Source organism: Vanellus vanellus, assembly GCF_965231255.1.
Source record: "Vanellus vanellus genome assembly, chromosome: 2".
NCBI lineage: Eukaryota > Metazoa > Chordata > Aves > Charadriiformes > Charadriidae > Vanellus > Vanellus vanellus.
The window spans coordinates 165032890-165050056 of record NC_138906.1 but is presented as its reverse complement, the minus strand read 5'-3'; the positions used below and the strand labels follow the sequence as shown (position 1 = coordinate 165050056).

The following is a 17167-nucleotide window of genomic DNA, read 5'->3' as shown; positions in this document are numbered from 1 at the left end:
CCTGAAAGTTTCTGAAGAGCAAGAGAGATCTCAAACAAGTGGAATAAACGTGATCACATAAGGAGCTGCTTCTGAAGAGACATTTAAAATCTGAATCTAGGTATATGTTGTAAAACACTCATTGTCTTCTTTGCTGAAGGACTCTGCCCCAAAGAGCTCTATTTATAGCTAATGTTGGCTAAGGGATGAAGCTGTGACTATCTCCTAGAAGTGTAAAGGAGCGAGTAATGACTGAGAGCAATGAGGTGTATTGGACTGAGGGCTATAAAACAACACTGTGATAAAAGACAGCATAGAAAAATACAGGCTGTGTATCAAAAAAACCCTTCCTAACAGCTGGATCTGCTAGACGGGGTAATAATTTCCCAAGGGAGAGAGCAGAAACCCTGTTATTTCAATCATTTAAACAAAACTGGACAAAGCCCTGGAGAATATATTGTAGGGAACAATCATATGCCGGCCTCCGGGAATGGGCAACATAGCCTGATAAGTCTTTTCGTAGTGGTTGCTATGATTCTCTTCAGATTGAGAACTTGTTCTGGGCATGATTTGTCTTGGGACTAGATGTGATATGAGCCTCAGGTCAATCCTCTGACTGTTTCAGAGAACAAAATGGAGAGGCAGAAGGGGAGGAAAGGCGTGCAGGGGCAGCCAGAAATGAAGAGCATGGGAAAATGTTGACTCAGAAGTGCTACAGAGCTTTGTGCAGTCACGTATCTCAGTGCCAAAGAGATATAAAACACACTCGGGTCCAGATGCACAGGTTTTACATGGAGCTGGTGCTGTGCAGGCTCCAGAAAACCTGATCATTTGGTGCTTACCACAAAGATGTATGAACCCAAAGAGTCACAGTCAACCTGATTGTCCTTGGACTTCAGAGGTTTGTTTTTCTTGCTGTTACAAGAATCCAGCTTGTTGGCCGTTTTGTCTTGCTGCACCCCTGTGATGCACACACGCTCTCCTGGTGGTGTGCCTGGCTGCCAATTTGTACCGCTGCTGATTTCTTCAGAAAGGTGGCCAGGCTCAGCTGCAGGCCAGGGAACTGTCAACTACTGCCCAGTGGGAAATCCGGAACAGAGCTGCTGTTGGTTTCGGGAGGAGTTGCGGAATAGTATACCAGAAACATGGCCCAAATCACTGCTGTTTTCAATGCTAGTCTCATGACAGAGCTGGAGAGGAACCTCTTACCTCTTCCCAGCCTCTGTTCTGAAGCAGCGGAAGTCGCAGAGATGAGTAGAGATGATGTTGTCATGTCTGGACAAAATTAAGTGGCATCCTTGATTTCCTGGGGGGGTGGTACACCAGGTGGCAATTACCGCGGATGCTCTGTCATCTTATTCAAAAGAATCGCCAGTGATCACAGACATCTCTTATCTAAACAGCAAAAGTAGAGACTGCCTAAGTTCAACAAGAGAAGCTTTGAGATAATCAAGTCTTCTGGGTCATATAGCTGAGCAGGAAGATTGTCAGTGGTTTCGTGTGGCCATTTGAAAATTTCCACTTTCACTCTTTTACTTTTTTAGTGCAAATTTTACACAGAAAAAATGGGAAAAGTTCATGTGCAAAATAAAAAAAATAATAACAAACACAAACAAATGCAAAACTCTCAAATATTTGGGTTTTTTTAAAGCAATGTTTTTCAAGTTTGTCTTTTGCTAGAAAGAAGTCATTTCTTGAGCAGCAGCAGTAGTCAAGCCTGGTGTCCTGTGAACTCCAGAACATCCCCTAGTTCTCTTGAACCCTGATCTGCATCCTCATCCTCTCAGGCAGATAGGTATTCTGTCACAGGTTGTTTTATAAGATGATGGAAACATCCTATTCCTGCATTCCTCTCCCATGGCCCTACATCTCACCTCACCTTGCAGGACCCCCAGCTCCAGTTTCTTTCCCATAACTGGCCAGAGAAAGAGCGGATCGCGTTGCAGCTGAGTCTGCATTATGTGTGTGTTGATTTTTTGGCCCTTTTATGTGTATTCACAGATTGGCCAGATGGCCGGCCCAGCAGAACAGATTACTATCAAGTTCACATTACAGCTTCTTCTAAGTGGTGGAAAATGGTGAGCAGCTTCAAAGCTACTGGGGAGGAAAGACAGATGGGCAGAGATATAGATATAGGGGGCTCATCCTTATGAAGAAATGACAATAAAACCAGAAATAATTAGAAAAAGAAAAGTTTCTTATGGCTTGGTTTAAACTTGCGAACCTGTTCCTTCATGCAGTGCGCTAGTGGGTATCTGGAAGGGCCAAATGTTGTGACCAAGTCTGTGCTTCCCTGTTAGGCAGAAGCAGTATCTTTCAAAACGGGGAAGCTGTGTCCCATTGGGATATAAGTTCAGGAGGAATAAAAGATCTTTTCCAGGGGAAGCAGAGAAGCCCTCAGGTCTTTCCAGCTGTGGGGAGCATGGAAACTGCCTGGGCGCAGACCTCTTGACAGGCACACCACTGAATGAGCAGCACTTCCAGCTACTCTACCCCAATGAACTGAATAGACTTGTTCCCTCACCACCCCACGTAGGGATCCAACAGGACAGAGGAGACACCATCCCTTGTACATGCTTGTTGGTGGAGTCCAGGCAGGGAAGGAGGAGGAAAGCCCAATCTAAGCAGTGTGAGAACCTCTGAAACACAGTTCTCCAATGAGTCCTATGGAGGTGACCTTACTAAGAGCCTTACTGGGACAGGGACACATTATTTGCCTTGATCCTCTAAGAATCCAAAGGAAATCTTCTCTAGAGGGGCAACTTCTTGCAGGAAATGCCTGACTGTATTGCATGTGATGTGCAGATGAAACCAGACAAACCTGAAGTCCTACGTCTTACCCTGAATCAGAAATGAGCACGGCAGTGCATGGCTGTGTTTCACTAAATTGCTGCCTTTGGTTCCATATAATTTAAGGTAGCATGAGAAACATATTGTTTTCCCAAGCTACGCCCACAAGAGGACTATCCAGGAGGCTGTCGCAGCTGGTGGCCTCAGTTCTTGCTCTATCATGGCTGTAAGAGTTCGGGGCTATGTTTATGCAGTTGCCCAAGCACACCTGACGTAGTGCTTTTCCTACGGTTGTATCTTCCAATGGGACATGGTTTAACAACATCTGGTAATGGTCAGGGGTGGGAATTTATGCCAACAGGCAGTGTGGGCAATGCAAAGCATTCACCGTGCTGGTATTTACTGCAACGTGGTGCGGCTGGAAGAGAAGCTCTGGGAAAAAATTGCTATCAGGAATGCACCAGAGCGGGATGTTCAGGGTTCATAAGGAAGGAGGGAATGTGTGATGGATGCAGACCTGACTAACGGAGGGAGTGGGGAAACGTGGTGGAGGGATGAGTGGCACAGAAGCTGGCGTTGTGCAGTAGTTATCGGTCTTATCAGTCATTTTGGATGAGTCCTTCAGGTGTGCTGCTGGGCTGTCATGCTCTGCAGTTGCTGACAGGCAGTAGATGCCTGGTGAGCTTACAGCAACTGCTGTGCTGGGGGTAATTTCTGAGGCTGAAGCACTTGTCTGCCCCAACTCACGATGCGCACGGGTCAGGGTCGGCCTCCTGCCTGCAAGAAGACCGGCTTTGGCTGCGCCTTCACCTGCCGGTCAGCGGATCACAGAGAGAAGCTATTTCTTCTTCTCCTCATGTCCTCTGCTGCAAGCTGCCTGTGTGTATGTGTGCACCTGCCTATCCAGTCAGAGCTGCTTTTGAAGCTCTTTTCCCTGAACATCTTCACAAAGTTTGGTTCCCGGATCAACAAGAAAAGACGTCTGTGCTCAAGGTGGGGAAAATAAAGTGAGGGAAGCCTGCTGTACCCCTACTGGCCTGAACAGGAGGTCTTATGCAAGTCTTGATACAATGCAAAGCAATGAGTGTAATTTCCGAGGTGGCATGGCCTTACCTCTGCAGTCAGGACATGGAAGCCATGATAACAGACCAGGGGTGAGAGGCTGCGCCAACCTTGTCGAGGAATTTTGGATTTGAGGTTGCACCTGGGGGTTGGCACATCCTTCCTTCTCTCACACAACGTCCATGTCTGCACAACATGGGATGATATCAGCCCATATTTCTGTGTGTTCCAGTAGGAAGCCGTGTGCCACGCTTTGAGACTGTCTTTTGAGCACGGAAAGGGAGGGTGTCTCTGAGGATGGAAGGGAAAGCTGTGCAAAATAAGAGAGGTTATGCAGGTGATGTGCTTCAGTGAGATGAACTGAGAAGGGAATGAAAGCAAAAGAGGGTCCTGAAGATATCTGGGGAGAAAGGCAGCAGGGTTCAGGGGGAGCCCAGGCAGGTGGGACAGAGAAGAGAGAGCCGTCAGCGGTGCTCGTGTGCCAGAAGGCTGGTGTAGTTACACAGCAGCATCCACAATGTGCTCGCAATTGCTTTACAGGAGAATGTCTTTGTTCTGGTAAATGACTTACTACCAGGTAGTTAGATGAAGCATCTCCCTGATCCCTACTGAAACCTCTTTCATTTGTACCATGAAGGCCACGTTGTTTCTTGTCCCTGCTGAAAGCACGGGCAGCAAAACCAGCGGAGAGCCAGCCTGTTCTTCGTGGCAGCTTCACTGACGTAGGTGAACCTCTGAAGTGAAGTGTGTGACATCAGGAAGATGTTTTAATCTGAATTGTGCTTGCCCATCTGAGTAACAGGTGCCTTTTTCCCCTTTTCATTATCTCGCGGCCAGGGCTGCTGCCAGCATGAGTAAGAAAGGTTTGAGTCACAGGGATGGAGTAGTTCATTTCTTTCCAGAGGCTGTTGTCAGAGATGAGCAGGCCCAAATGTCCATCACGGCGATGAATGATGTGTAGATGAATGAGGGGAGAAACCTACTCCTGAGAGAAATGAAGCATCCCTCATGAATAACGCAGAGCGTTACTTTGAGATTCAAGACGTCTAAAACTTGTTGTACATTGAATGTGGATGTGAATGAGACTTAGGCTCTCTGCAGCTACGCACTGGCCCAAACGCAAACTATAAATAACTTACCACTGCCACATTTAATTTTTGTTTTTCAACACTGACCATGTATTTGGCCTGGTACCAATGCACATCTAGAGACAAACCTCTCCCAATCTCTGACAGAGACCAGTGTAGAAAAATACCCTTTGCTTTGCACCACACAGGCTCCATCGATGCTGCTAAGTAGAGCCAGGACCTGTGTTTTGTGACATGGAGGCCAGCCAAGATGGCATGGAGAATGCCAGTAACAGCTAAACACATGTACTGCTCCAGAGTGGTTCTTGCTGCAGTGGTACCTGGCCAGTGTAAACCTCCATGGGTGGACCAGGCATGGACATTGCCTGGGACAGTGCTGGTCGGTCCAGGGTAAAGCCATGACAGGAACTGTGCTAATCATTTAACAGTGTGAGCAATCATGGGTTGTTGTTGGAATCCATCCCTTGTCCCAATTCAGTTCGCTAGAATAGATAGCACCTTGCAGTACTGGAGGTGTTTACTGTGTATATGCAACACACTGGAAGTGTTCAGGGTTTTGTTTTGTTTGTTTTTTTATTTTTTTCCCCAAAGGTTTTATTTTTGTTATGGATTAACTTATTCTGGCCAGTCTGCATCATTGCAATAGCATGAAATTGTTTATTGAGACCCTTTTTGTCCCAGAAGCAAAGTGTCATTCAAGACAGTTTGTGTTGGAGGACAAGACAGACATTACAGGCCTGTCTATACCCTGCAGCTGAGCGTGATGCAAAGATCACTGATATAGATCTACGCAAGCTGGTCTGTCCACATGAGGCTACACAGTGCCAGAGATATTTGCTTAGGGCCTGGATGCAAGCATGGCCTTTCTGTTGATAAAATGTCTATAAAATCATGAGTGACACAAAAAAGGACAGTAGGAAATGATTGTTCCTGGTCTCTTCCATAGAGGAGGTGGGGACATCAGGGGATAGTAATGGGAGAGAAGAAAAGAAGCGATGGTGACGTTTTTAAAGAACACATGGTTGATCGATGGACCTTCTTGCCACAGGATGTTGCAGGTGCTAAAAGTTTATATACATTCAAGGGACAATGCCCAAGCTCATAGAAGAGAAATCTGTTGTGTGTTACTAAAACCAGTGAAACGATATGTGGCTTAGGAAATCCCTGAGCTCCAAATGATGAAGCTGGGTACATGAATACTTGGGGGAAATGTCACATATAATTCTACCATTCCTGTACTCCACCCCTGCCATCTGCTTGTGGTCGCTGTCGGATTCAGGGTGGCTGTGAACTGTGTTCCACTGCACGCTATGGTTGTGGCCTGGTACCCTAGCACAATGTCCCTTTAGAAGTGAGCAAAAGCTATTTGGGTTGTCCCAAATGGTCCTCACATACATTGTAATGAGGAGTTTCTCTCTGTGTCTCATCTGAAAGGATGGAAAAATAAGCTTTGAAGGAGACTGAGTGGGTTTTCCCCAGACTTTCATAGCTACGCTCTGGCAAACAAGAAAATAGTATTCCCTGTTTTTCTAGAATTATATATAGATGCACATGGTCTTTGACACTTTTCGACCGGAGAACAGACAAGGCCTGGAAAAATCAAAGACAGGGAAGACCTCATCAGAGTACTCATTTGGTGTCAACTCTTACGGACTGACCCTCTGCCTCCCTTGCCTACACCTTCCTGCAGTTCATAGAATCATAGAATGGTTTAGGTTGGAAAGGACCTTGAAGATCATCGAGTTCCAACCCCCCTGCCACGGGCAGGGACACCTCCCATCAGCCTAGGTTGCTCAAAGCCCCATCGAGCCTGGCCTTGAACACTTCCAGGGATGGGGCCTCTACAACTTCCCTGGTCAACGTGTTCCAGTGCCTTACCACCCTCATACTGAAAAATTTCTTCCTAATATCTATTCTAAATCTACCCTCTTCCAGTTTAAAACCCTTCCCCCTTGCCCTATCACTGCATGCCCTTGTAAAAAGTCTCTCTCCAGTTCTGCTTGATATCTGTAGCCCAGCCCTTCCATAACTGGAAGGAGATGGCTTTTGTGGTGCATTGTTGCTCTGCAGTCCAGAATTGGAATAACACTGTGAGACATGACATTTCTTCATGCCAAACTATTCTTTTTGGTGCCAACCCAGATGAGATCTGCCTTGAAAGCCTAAGCAGCTGGAAGGGATTATGAAAGAGAGAGAGAGAGAGAGTACTAATGACATCACTTCCAATCAAGGTGAAAGTTATTTGGACTGTCCTTGATCATTGAAATTATATTTTATGAAATATCAGACAGACCTGCCTGCTGTGGTCATATTGCTGTACCATGGGACCTCAGCAAACTGGTTAGTACACTGGAGTAGTGTAGGTAGTATTTACCTTGGTGTGGTCCAATGTAAAGCTCCATATATACCTTTCTCATTGTTATCCCAGCCCCTTGGCTTGTTAGGGGATGCATTTCCTACACTTAGTTTTAAGGTCTTCTATTTGATGTTTCTTCTTCATCACAGAAGAATGATAATTACCAATGTCACGATTAACCTATTCATCTTTAAGCCTTGTGTTTCTTACGGTTCATGTGGAGACGTCTCTTTATACTCTGGTAAAGGGCTGTGGCATTCATGTAGAGGAAGTTGGGCTGGATTTTGGTAGCTGAAATCTGCCACCAAAGCAGTTGCTCCTGCTTCTGCCTTTACTTGACACAAGTAAAACCCAACAACTTGGGGACTAACCCTGTGCCCTGCGGGGGGCTATTTGCCAGCGTTAATGATCCTCTGTGCCCCTCTTCCTCTGGCGATTACTGACCTTCAAATTTTTCCCAGAGGCAGCCTCTGATGTTAAGACGACAGTGGTTTGTTTTAAATTTGAGATTTACTGAATTTCAGAGAATGCGCACTGCTGGAGTTTGCTTTTTCTGCATTGCTGTCTATATTGCTGGATAGATTCTGTAATGCTGAAGTAATGGAGAGTTAAGTCTTTCTTTGGTATATTTTGAAACCCCTCATTTCAGAGTGCTGAAGGCAATGACTAAGGTGCTTATTCCTTTAAAGCCATGTTGCACAGGAGAAATATATGACTCTGATCCCCTATATATGAATCTATTTGTAAAGTCTTATTCCAGCTTCATGAATAAAGTCCTTTCTTTACCCCAGCTTCATGGTGAAAATACAGTAAAAGACATTTATCTGATATTGTGGAAAGTGAGTATGACATGGGGCAGAATAGAAATCAGAATTCCTGGGTATTCTGTCTACCTATGTGAATTGGAGAGAAATTATAGCCTGCTGGTGTCTGTGCTTTCCTATCTGTAAGACAGGGATATGGATATATTCCAACTTATGGGAAAGCTGTAAGTCCTAAGTTAATTACAAAGTCTGTGACAAATCATAGAAATTCAATTGTGAAATAGTGTGTAAGCATATAATATTAATGTTTTATAGTCTCCCTAAACCGTCTCTCTGGATACCTTTAGCGAGAGGGATATAGTGATATCAAAAGAAATCTTTTTTCACCCCAACCATTTTCTTTAGAACCCGAAGTGAAAGCTGTTTCCACCAACTGCCATCTCTGCAACCATCTGGAAAATCACATTTTCTGAAGCTTTCCTTCTCTTTATCAGCTGTAACTAAAGCTATAAAATGGGAAGATGTCCCCGGTTTAATTAACACCCCTGTAGTTCAAAAGCTGATCTTAGTAATGAGAGGCAATTATAGCCTTTATTGAGGGACGGTCAGGTGGAACAAACCTAGCATCAATCTACTGAAGACACTTCCCTTTCCAGGTAATTTGGAAACTGCTTTATATGATGAACAGACTACCTGGCCCAATACAACAGGTGAATCTCCTTGTTTTGTAACCTGAAAAGAACTTCCTATTTTGAGTTGTGTGCTTCTTTTGTAACCCGTTTTTTACATTCCATCTGTCTGCCAACAACTAACAACTGAGCTAAGGAAATACCTGTTACTCTTTGGAGGGCATTCTTGCTGGTTTTCTCCTTTTATTTTCCTTGTTCACTGTTGCTTTTCATTTTGAAGGTTGCCTGGTGTTCATATTTTTGTTGTAGCAAAACTGCAGACTCCGTGGTGACTACACATCCTGAAAGCTGTGCAGAGTTCTGGTTTCTACACCTCAAAAATGATGTGGTAGAGCTAGAGAAGGTCCAGAGAAGGACATAAATGATCAGAGGAATGTGAATTCTGCTGCATGAGCTAAAAATGCTGTGGCTCCAGCTCAGACAGGAGAAAACTGAGAGCAGAGATAAAGCTGAGTTTAGCTGAAGCCATGAAGGTGATAGATAAGGTACATGTAGAACTTTAATACAGAGCTAAGGGGCACTAGATGAAACAAGATCTGCTTGAAATTATGATGTATGTTTTTAAACAACAAATAGTGAGCTTCTGGAATCTGTTGCCACAGGAGATTGAGGAGGTGGGCAGTGTCAACAGTTTCAAAAAAAGGATTAGACAAATTCAGAGCAGCAGATCCACAACTCGAGTCTAAAAGTGATGGGCAGGGCTGAGGCAGCACGAGGGGAATGGTCCTGCTTCAGCAGTATCTCAGGTGCTGTCTGCCTCCAGCTTCTGATCTGTAAAAGTGTGGGTTTGCTGTATGCCCCACATTTTTTCTGCCAGCCCTTTATGGATATCCTAATATCTCGGAGGTGTCAAATGATGCTAGATACGTCTTTCTGGAAAACTGATTTAAACCCTCAGTGTCTACAATGCAGGCACCTATACTGGAGCTAGTCACTGAAGGTGGAGTTCTACTCATTATTAAGATGCCCACATTGGGCTGTTTGCAGGTAGATGTCTACCTGTGCAGTAGGTGTCTAAATTCTTCTGCAGTCAACAGACATTTATAGTCAGACTAGTGGGAACCTAATGAATGTCATTTCGCCCTGCCATAAGGTAGACTTGGGATGGTCAGTTAAATAACTCACTACTGCCTGTCTTCATTAAATCTTTGTTGACTATAATGGGAGCTTGGACACCTGGCACACACATAAATACCAAAATTTAAATTTTTAAATTGAAGAGACATGGGTTTGACAAATGGACCACTTGGTGGATAAAGAACTGGCTGGACGGTCGCACTAAGAGAGTTGTGGTCAACAGCTCGATGTCCAAGTGGAGACAAGTGACAAGTGGCGTCCCTCAGGGGTCGGTACTGGGACCTGTACTGTTCAACATCTTTGTCGGCGACATGGACAGTGGGGTCAAGCGCACCCTCAGCAAGTTTGCCGAGGATACCAAGCTGTTTGGCGAGGTAGACACGCTGGAGGGGAGGGATGCCATCCAGAGGGACCTGGACAGGCTGGAGAGGTGGGCCCAAGCCAACCTCATGCAGTTCAACAGGGCCAAGTGCAAGGTCCTACATCTGGGTCGGGGCAATCCCAAGCACAAATACAGGCTTGGCGGGGAATGGCTGGAGAGCAGCCCTGAGAAGGACCTGGGGATGCTGGTTGGCGAGAAGCTCAACATGTGCCAGCAATGTGCGATCACAGCCCAGAAGGCCAACAGTATCCTGGGCTGCATCGGAAGAAGTGTGGCCAGCAGGTCAAAGGAGGTGATTCTGCCCCTCTACTTCACTCTGGTGAGACCCCACCTGGAGTACTGCATCCAGCTCTGGAGTCCCCAACATAAGAAGGACATGGACCTGCTGGAGTGTGTCCAGAGGAGAGCCACAAGGATGATCCGACTGCTGGAGCACCTCTCCTATGAGGAGAGGCTGAAAGAGTTGGGGCTGTTCAGCCTGGAGAAGAGAAGGCTCTGGGGAGATCTTATTGCGTCCTTCCAGTACCTAAATGAGGCCTACAGGAGAGCTGGGGAAGGACTTTTCACTAGGGCAGGTAGTGATAGGACGAGGGGGAATGGCTTTAAACTGGAAGAGGGCAGGTTTAGATTAAAAATTAGGAAGAATTTTTTCACTTTGAGGGTGGTGAGGCACTGGCCCAGGTTGCCCAGAGAGGTTGTTGAGGCCCCATCCCTGGAGGTGTTCAAGGCCAGGCTGGAGGTGGCCTTGGGCAACCTGGTCTAGTGGGAGGTGTCCCTGCCTATGGCAGGGGGGTAGGAACTCGATGATCTTCAAAGTCCTTTCCAATTATAAACCATTCTAAAATTTAGGTATATTAATCTTTAACTGAGTTCTGCCCCAATATTTCTATTATAATGAGTGTGGAGAAATAGGTGTCTCCTAAGCATAACTCACTGACCTGATTTAGACACCTGGGTGTAGATGAGAGGAGCTGCACTTGTGAAGTGCATTATTTCTATTCATTGACTTTAAGGGGAGTCTAGATAGTGGTACCCACATGGTCAATACACATCATACCCAGGTGAGTCCTAGCCATCCCATTTTGAAGACTTTGGTACTGTCACTTAGAATCTCAGCTGTAAGAAATCTAGATTTTTAATGCAGTGTGATGTGAAAAAGTGAAATTATAATTTCAAAACATCTGCGTTGCCTCCCCTTATGGTTTGATTTAGAATAAAGGCTTAGCCACAATTTTAACATCTGTAAACTATGGTGTGAAAAGTGCTACATCCTCTGTCCTGGATTAATTTAACTTCCTGATGAAATTACCTTTGCCAGACTAGCTGTAAAAGCTTTAAAACTCTAAAACAAGCTGGTAAGTTGTTTGTTCTTCTATAATTATCCTGGGCTGCATCCCCAGCAGTGTGGCCAGCAGGTCGAGGGAGGTGATTCTGCCCTTCTACTCTGCCCTGGTGAGAGCCCACCTGCAGTGCTGCATCCAGCTCTGGAGCCCCCAACATAAGAAGGACATGGACCTGTTTGAGCTGGTCCAGAGGAGGGCCATGAAGATGATCTGAGGGCTGGAGCACCTCTCCTATGAGGACAGGCTGAGAGAGCTGGAGTTGTTCAGCCCGGAGAAGAGAAGGCTCTGGTGACATCTTATTGCGGCCTTTTGGTACTTAAAGGGTGTCTACAGGAAAGATGGGGACGAACTTTTCAGTAGGGCCAGTTGTGATAGTACAAAGGTTAACAGTTTTTAAACTAAAACTGGTTTTAGTAATGGTAATGATTTTTAAACTAAACTAAACTAGTAATGGCAATGGTAATGGTTTTTAACCTAAAGAAGGGAAAATTTAGAGTAGATACACGGAAGAAATTTTTCGCAATGAGGAAGGTGAAACACTGGCACAGGTTTCCCAGAGAGGTGTTAGATGCCCCATCCCTGGAAACATTCCAGGTCAGGTTGGACGGGGCTCTGAGCAACCTGATGTACTTGAGGATGTCCCTGCTTATTGCAGAGGAGTTGGACTAGATGACCTTTAAAGGTCCCTTCCAACCCAAAGTTTTCTATGATTCTAAGTAAAGATAGAGCAGGAATTAAATTCTTAAAGTCCTATGGTGTTCCAGCAGTGAGTGGCATAGGATGTCTAGGAGAAAAGTTTGTGTAGTGTGGAAGAGTTTGTAAAGGAATTTCTTTGTTTGGTGGGTCTGTGGATGTTGTTAACTCCATGCTGCCAGCAGACACAGAATTTGGATGCCATCAGTGTTCTCTGGTTTTTGGACAGGGCAACACCAACTCCTTTCAAAAATACTGTGGAAAATGCTACCTATTTCCAAAGTGTCCAGTATTACATGTGATCCAGAATGGATGTGAAATTTCTTTAGTGAATGAATGTGATATAATCTTGTGTAGGGGAGTGCACAGTTCTTTGAAGTGGGATGGATTACCCATTCTTTCATCTTTCCCATTCCTGTGCATGCGACTTTGTTGTTCTGTGTCTTATTTGCTTTGTTTATGGGGAATGGGCCAGGAGATAGGAAGACTGCGTGACTGCAATGTTCCTGTAGCCTTGGATCTCGCTGCAGCATCAGACTCTCTGTGATTCATGTGGCTTGTGTGAAAGGGGGACCGTTGTCATCACCTGCCTTGCTGACTGTTTTGTCTTTTCATTCCCTCTCCCAGGTTACGGACATGCCGCCCCAGGGACGGATGCAGGAAAGGCCTTTTGCATGTTCTATGCGGTCCTGGGGATCCCACTGACACTCGTCATGTTCCAGAGCTTGGGCGAGCGCATGAACACCTTCGTCAAGTACCTCTTGAAACGCATCAAAAAGTGCTGTGGAATGAGGAGCACCGAGGTCTCCATGGAAAACATGGTCACTGTGGGTTTCTTCTCCTGCATGGGAACACTCTGCATTGGAGCAGCAGCCTTTTCCCAGTATGAGGAATGGAGCTTTTTCCATGCTTACTATTACTGCTTTATAACATTGACTACGATAGGGTTTGGAGACTACGTGGCCCTGCAGACCAAAGGGGCCCTTCAAAAGAAGCCTCTCTACGTGGCTTTTAGCTTTATGTACATTCTAGTGGGGTTGACAGTCATTGGGGCATTTCTAAATCTGGTTGTTCTCAGGTTCTTAACCATGAACAGCGAGGACGAGAGGCGGGATGCCGAGGAACGGGCGTCCCTGGCAGGGAACCGCAACAGCATGATTATCCACATCCAAGAGGACTCCCAGCATGGTCGGCCACGGTACAAGGCCGAAGTAACAGACCTTCAGTCAGTTTGTTCCTGCATGTGTTACAGGTCCCATGAGTACACCAGCCGGGTGGTGTCCCACCAAAATTCGTTCAGCTCCAAGCTGAACCCCCAGTACTTTCACTCCATCTCTTACAAGATAGAGGAGATCTCGCCAAGCACATTAAAAAACAGCCTTTTCCCGTCTCCTGTCAGCTCCATCTCACCTGGGTTGCACAGCTTTACAGATAACCACAGGCTGATGAAAAGGCGAAAGTCCATTTAAAGGGATTTGTCTTCTTTTGCTTTACTTGTTTTCCCCAGTTCTTATCCGTTGTTTTGGGTTTTTTGTTCCCTGAGTGAGACGGAGCGAGGCCAAAGGGAGTAGAGAAAGCCAGTCCTCCTCCGAGACTCAGCTCTTGAGCATGAAGCATGGATTATTACTGTTCCAGCAAAGTATGCCTTACATTACCCCCTCGGTGGATGTCAGAGGATTCAAGGTGACGTGAAGTGGGTACCAAATCCAAAGTTGCACACACAGCTGAGAGCCTTCATGTGCCGCTGGCACTCCTGACCTAATAAACTATTTTCCTCACGAGCAGGTTGCAGCGTGCGTGTGTGCGTGCGTGTTGGGTGTGTGTGCGTGTGTGTGCGCGCGGGCAATTCCACAACTAGTGCCATGTGACAAAAATTAAAGCATCAGGTATTTATTTTATTTTTATTCTTTTTCCCTTGAAGCAATTGTGTTCCAGCCTGCTTTTAACTTTTAGATTGCTTCCAAAAGGAACGGGGAGGGTGGGAGGGGAGCCAATTTTTTTCTTTTCTTTTGCCAAGACAAGCATGCGCCATAAGCAGTCAATATACCAGGTGTATCATGATAAATTTTTTACTGCTAGATTTTAGATTGTATTAACATTAAAAAAAGGCAGGAAAAGATGGATCATTTTAGCTTGCCAGTTCAAAATTTAAAAAAAATAAATAAATAAAATAAAGCATGCACTTTGTAAAACTGGTATGCATAATAAAAACACAAGAAAAACTAGCAATGGAATTAATAATCAAAAGCAAATAATCCTATTGATTTAACTATATTTACTTTTATCATTTTCAACTGTTCCAACAATTTTCAAGTGGAATTTTTAAGAGAAATTGGGAGAATTGTTGGAAATAAGAGTGTATTTTGTTATTTTTATTTTATTTATAAAATTATTATTATTATTATTATTATTATTATTATTATTATTATTATTATTATTATTATTATTTTGTGCAGCAATTACCTGCATGAATAGGAATTATATTTTTTTGGAATGCTTGGATTAGGATGGGTATAAATAGGTGGATGTATATTTTTTCTTATATAATAGTGACAGGGCATTCCTTGTTTTAAATAAAAAAATAAAGATGATTGTCTCTAAATGCTTTTGATTTGTAAATAATGGAAAGCCTTTGTTGGTCTCAGGAAGAATTCAAGGGACAGTATCTTGTGTTTGGCTCACTGGGAACTTGTGAGATTAGATGTGATATTGCTTTTTTGCTAGGCAGAAAGGCAAAATGCATTTAGCAGTAATGGGCAAAAGCAGTTTTACTCCAGTGTTCAGAGGGTAACACTGGGAGTGATTGCGTTGGCAAGTTGTAGTGGAGGATGTTGAGACCATGTCGTGGAGTTGTTCCTTGGAGATTGTCCATCTCTCGGTTGTTCATCTGGACCAAACAGACTTTACAGAGCCTAATTAGAGGCCTAATCCAGCTCCCTTTTAAGACAATAGGAATTTGCAATGATTACATGGGATTTAGTGCTTTTGGGAGATTTATCTTTGATTTGACAGGGGTAGGACTGGGAGTTTTATAGACCTGCACCTTTGTCTCTGATTTAATCCTATCTTTTAAATCGCCTTCCATGTTAACTTGGCATACAAAACCCATCTTTTTTTGGCACTAATCACCTCCTGCTGATTCTACTATTTTGTGCTCTTGGTGTAAAAGCAATAATCCTTTTTTTTTTTTTTTCTTAAACTAGGTGGTGTATTTTTGTACAAGCCCCAGCTCTGAGCTCTGTGTGCTGATGGATGTTGATACCCTTTCAAAGAGGCATCTACAAAAAGCATTAATAGGGAGAAATGAGGAACACCATTCCTCCTCTGTTCTCTTCTCCCTGGCTTTAAATTATTAGCTATATCAAATATGTTCATGTTCTTCTAATTTCCTTCCCTGTGTTTCAACAAGTAAATGAAAAGCAAGTATCCATGACTGACTCCCCTACGCAGCTTCCTTTGGGATTATAAATTGCTGTAGCGTGAAAACCTCCTTTAAGATTAGCGAAGAAATAACTTGGGATTCTTAATGAGGATGGATGAGGACGGACTTTTTCAGTCTAATATGTGGGGGATAATGTCCTTCAGCACAGTAGGAGAGCACGCTGGATGCATTAATGATACCATGGTACCATGTCCTAAGGCAAATGCTGATGGCAGAAGTATTGAAGCAAGCACAGCAAGAAAAGCAGTTTCAGGATGTGTTAAAACAGCTCAGTGATTGCCACCTAGAAGTTGCGAGGGTGGCCCATAAAGTTCACAGTGCTGTCCAAATTCACTTTCGTAGACTTCGCTTGTGGCATCCCAGCAGTGCAAATGAAAATAGGTTTCTTTTCCTGCTCAGGAGATAGGAAGAAGTGTGCCTGGAGGCACATAGGTGTCGATAGGCATCGATATCGGGTACAACAACACTGGGTATATTTGACACTGGAGAAAAGCAGGAAAGGTTTGGGGTTTTGCAGAACTCGAGTGAAATTCTCTCTGCCTCTCAAAGGAGAACTTTGGTAACAGGACTTTAAACAAAAAATTTAAACAGTTTTGTGAAAAAAACTAACATCACATAAAACATTGATTAGCCTTTTCCTTTTTTTTCGCTTTAAGAAAAGAGGAAAATTCTATTTCTGCTGCATATAAAAATAATCTTTAAATGTTTTATAAATCATGTTGAACTCCAGAAGTTCAAAGCCGTTACATACTCTAGCTGATTTGTTACTAAGTCTTCCCTCTGGAACCATAAATGAAGAGTAAATTTTAATATGTGGGGTATTTAACCAGGGGAACAACTTACCTCGGCATGTTTGTCTGCCACTTAGAGTCTTTGCATTAAAACTCAATGACTTTATAAAAGCTCTGCTTTAGCTTAGTCGAAGTGTATGGATGTGGTTGAAGAAATCTGTGTATGTTGATCTGAAGGAACCAGAGTAGATGTCCATAGTGACATTTTAAGTCTAAAAGCTGTAATGAGTGTGTATGTGGGAAATTGTTTTGCTAAAATGTATCTGCATTCCTTAGGATTTTAAAATATGTTTATTTACTTTAATTTTCTGCCAGAAGAACCTGCAGTTCTGTCCAATCTATATTTTTGTTACACACGAGATTTTAAAGTAGCAAGATATTCCCTTCGCAAGCCTACACGCATTCAGGCGTTTTCATGAGCTCTTGCAGGACTGTGCTTTGCGAGCAGCCACAACTACCAGAACTCTCGTGTGTACCCATGGGTACACCAGGCACAATGTGCCTCTCTCTTTTGTTGTTTTTGTGGTTCTTGAGCGGGCTGCCTGGAACTGGAATGGACAGTATCATGAAAGGGAAGTTTTTTCCCAAGGTTAATCCCAGCTTTTCAGTTGCACGTGAAAAATCAGTTGGTGAAAGGTGAGCTGATTTTTGTCTACTTTGTCTCTGACTTCTTACTACTCTACATGAATACCGGTTTTCTTCCCACGACAC

General features: G+C 44.2%; 1 protein-coding gene across 1 annotated transcript in view; it reads left to right on the top strand.

Moving 5' to 3' along the window:
- Nucleotides 1–13692, top strand: part of KCNK9 (potassium two pore domain channel subfamily K member 9) — a gene marked incomplete at both ends in the record, with an annotated part of 87553 nt that extends 73861 nt beyond the window's left edge. Inside the window, one exon of the mRNA XM_082479217.1 lies at nucleotides 12851–13692. Within this exon, the coding sequence (XP_082335343.1) occupies nucleotides 12851–13692 (842 nt within the window). The remainder of the gene's footprint in view (nucleotides 1–12850) is intronic.
- Between the last annotated feature and the right edge of the window lie 3475 nt (nucleotides 13693–17167).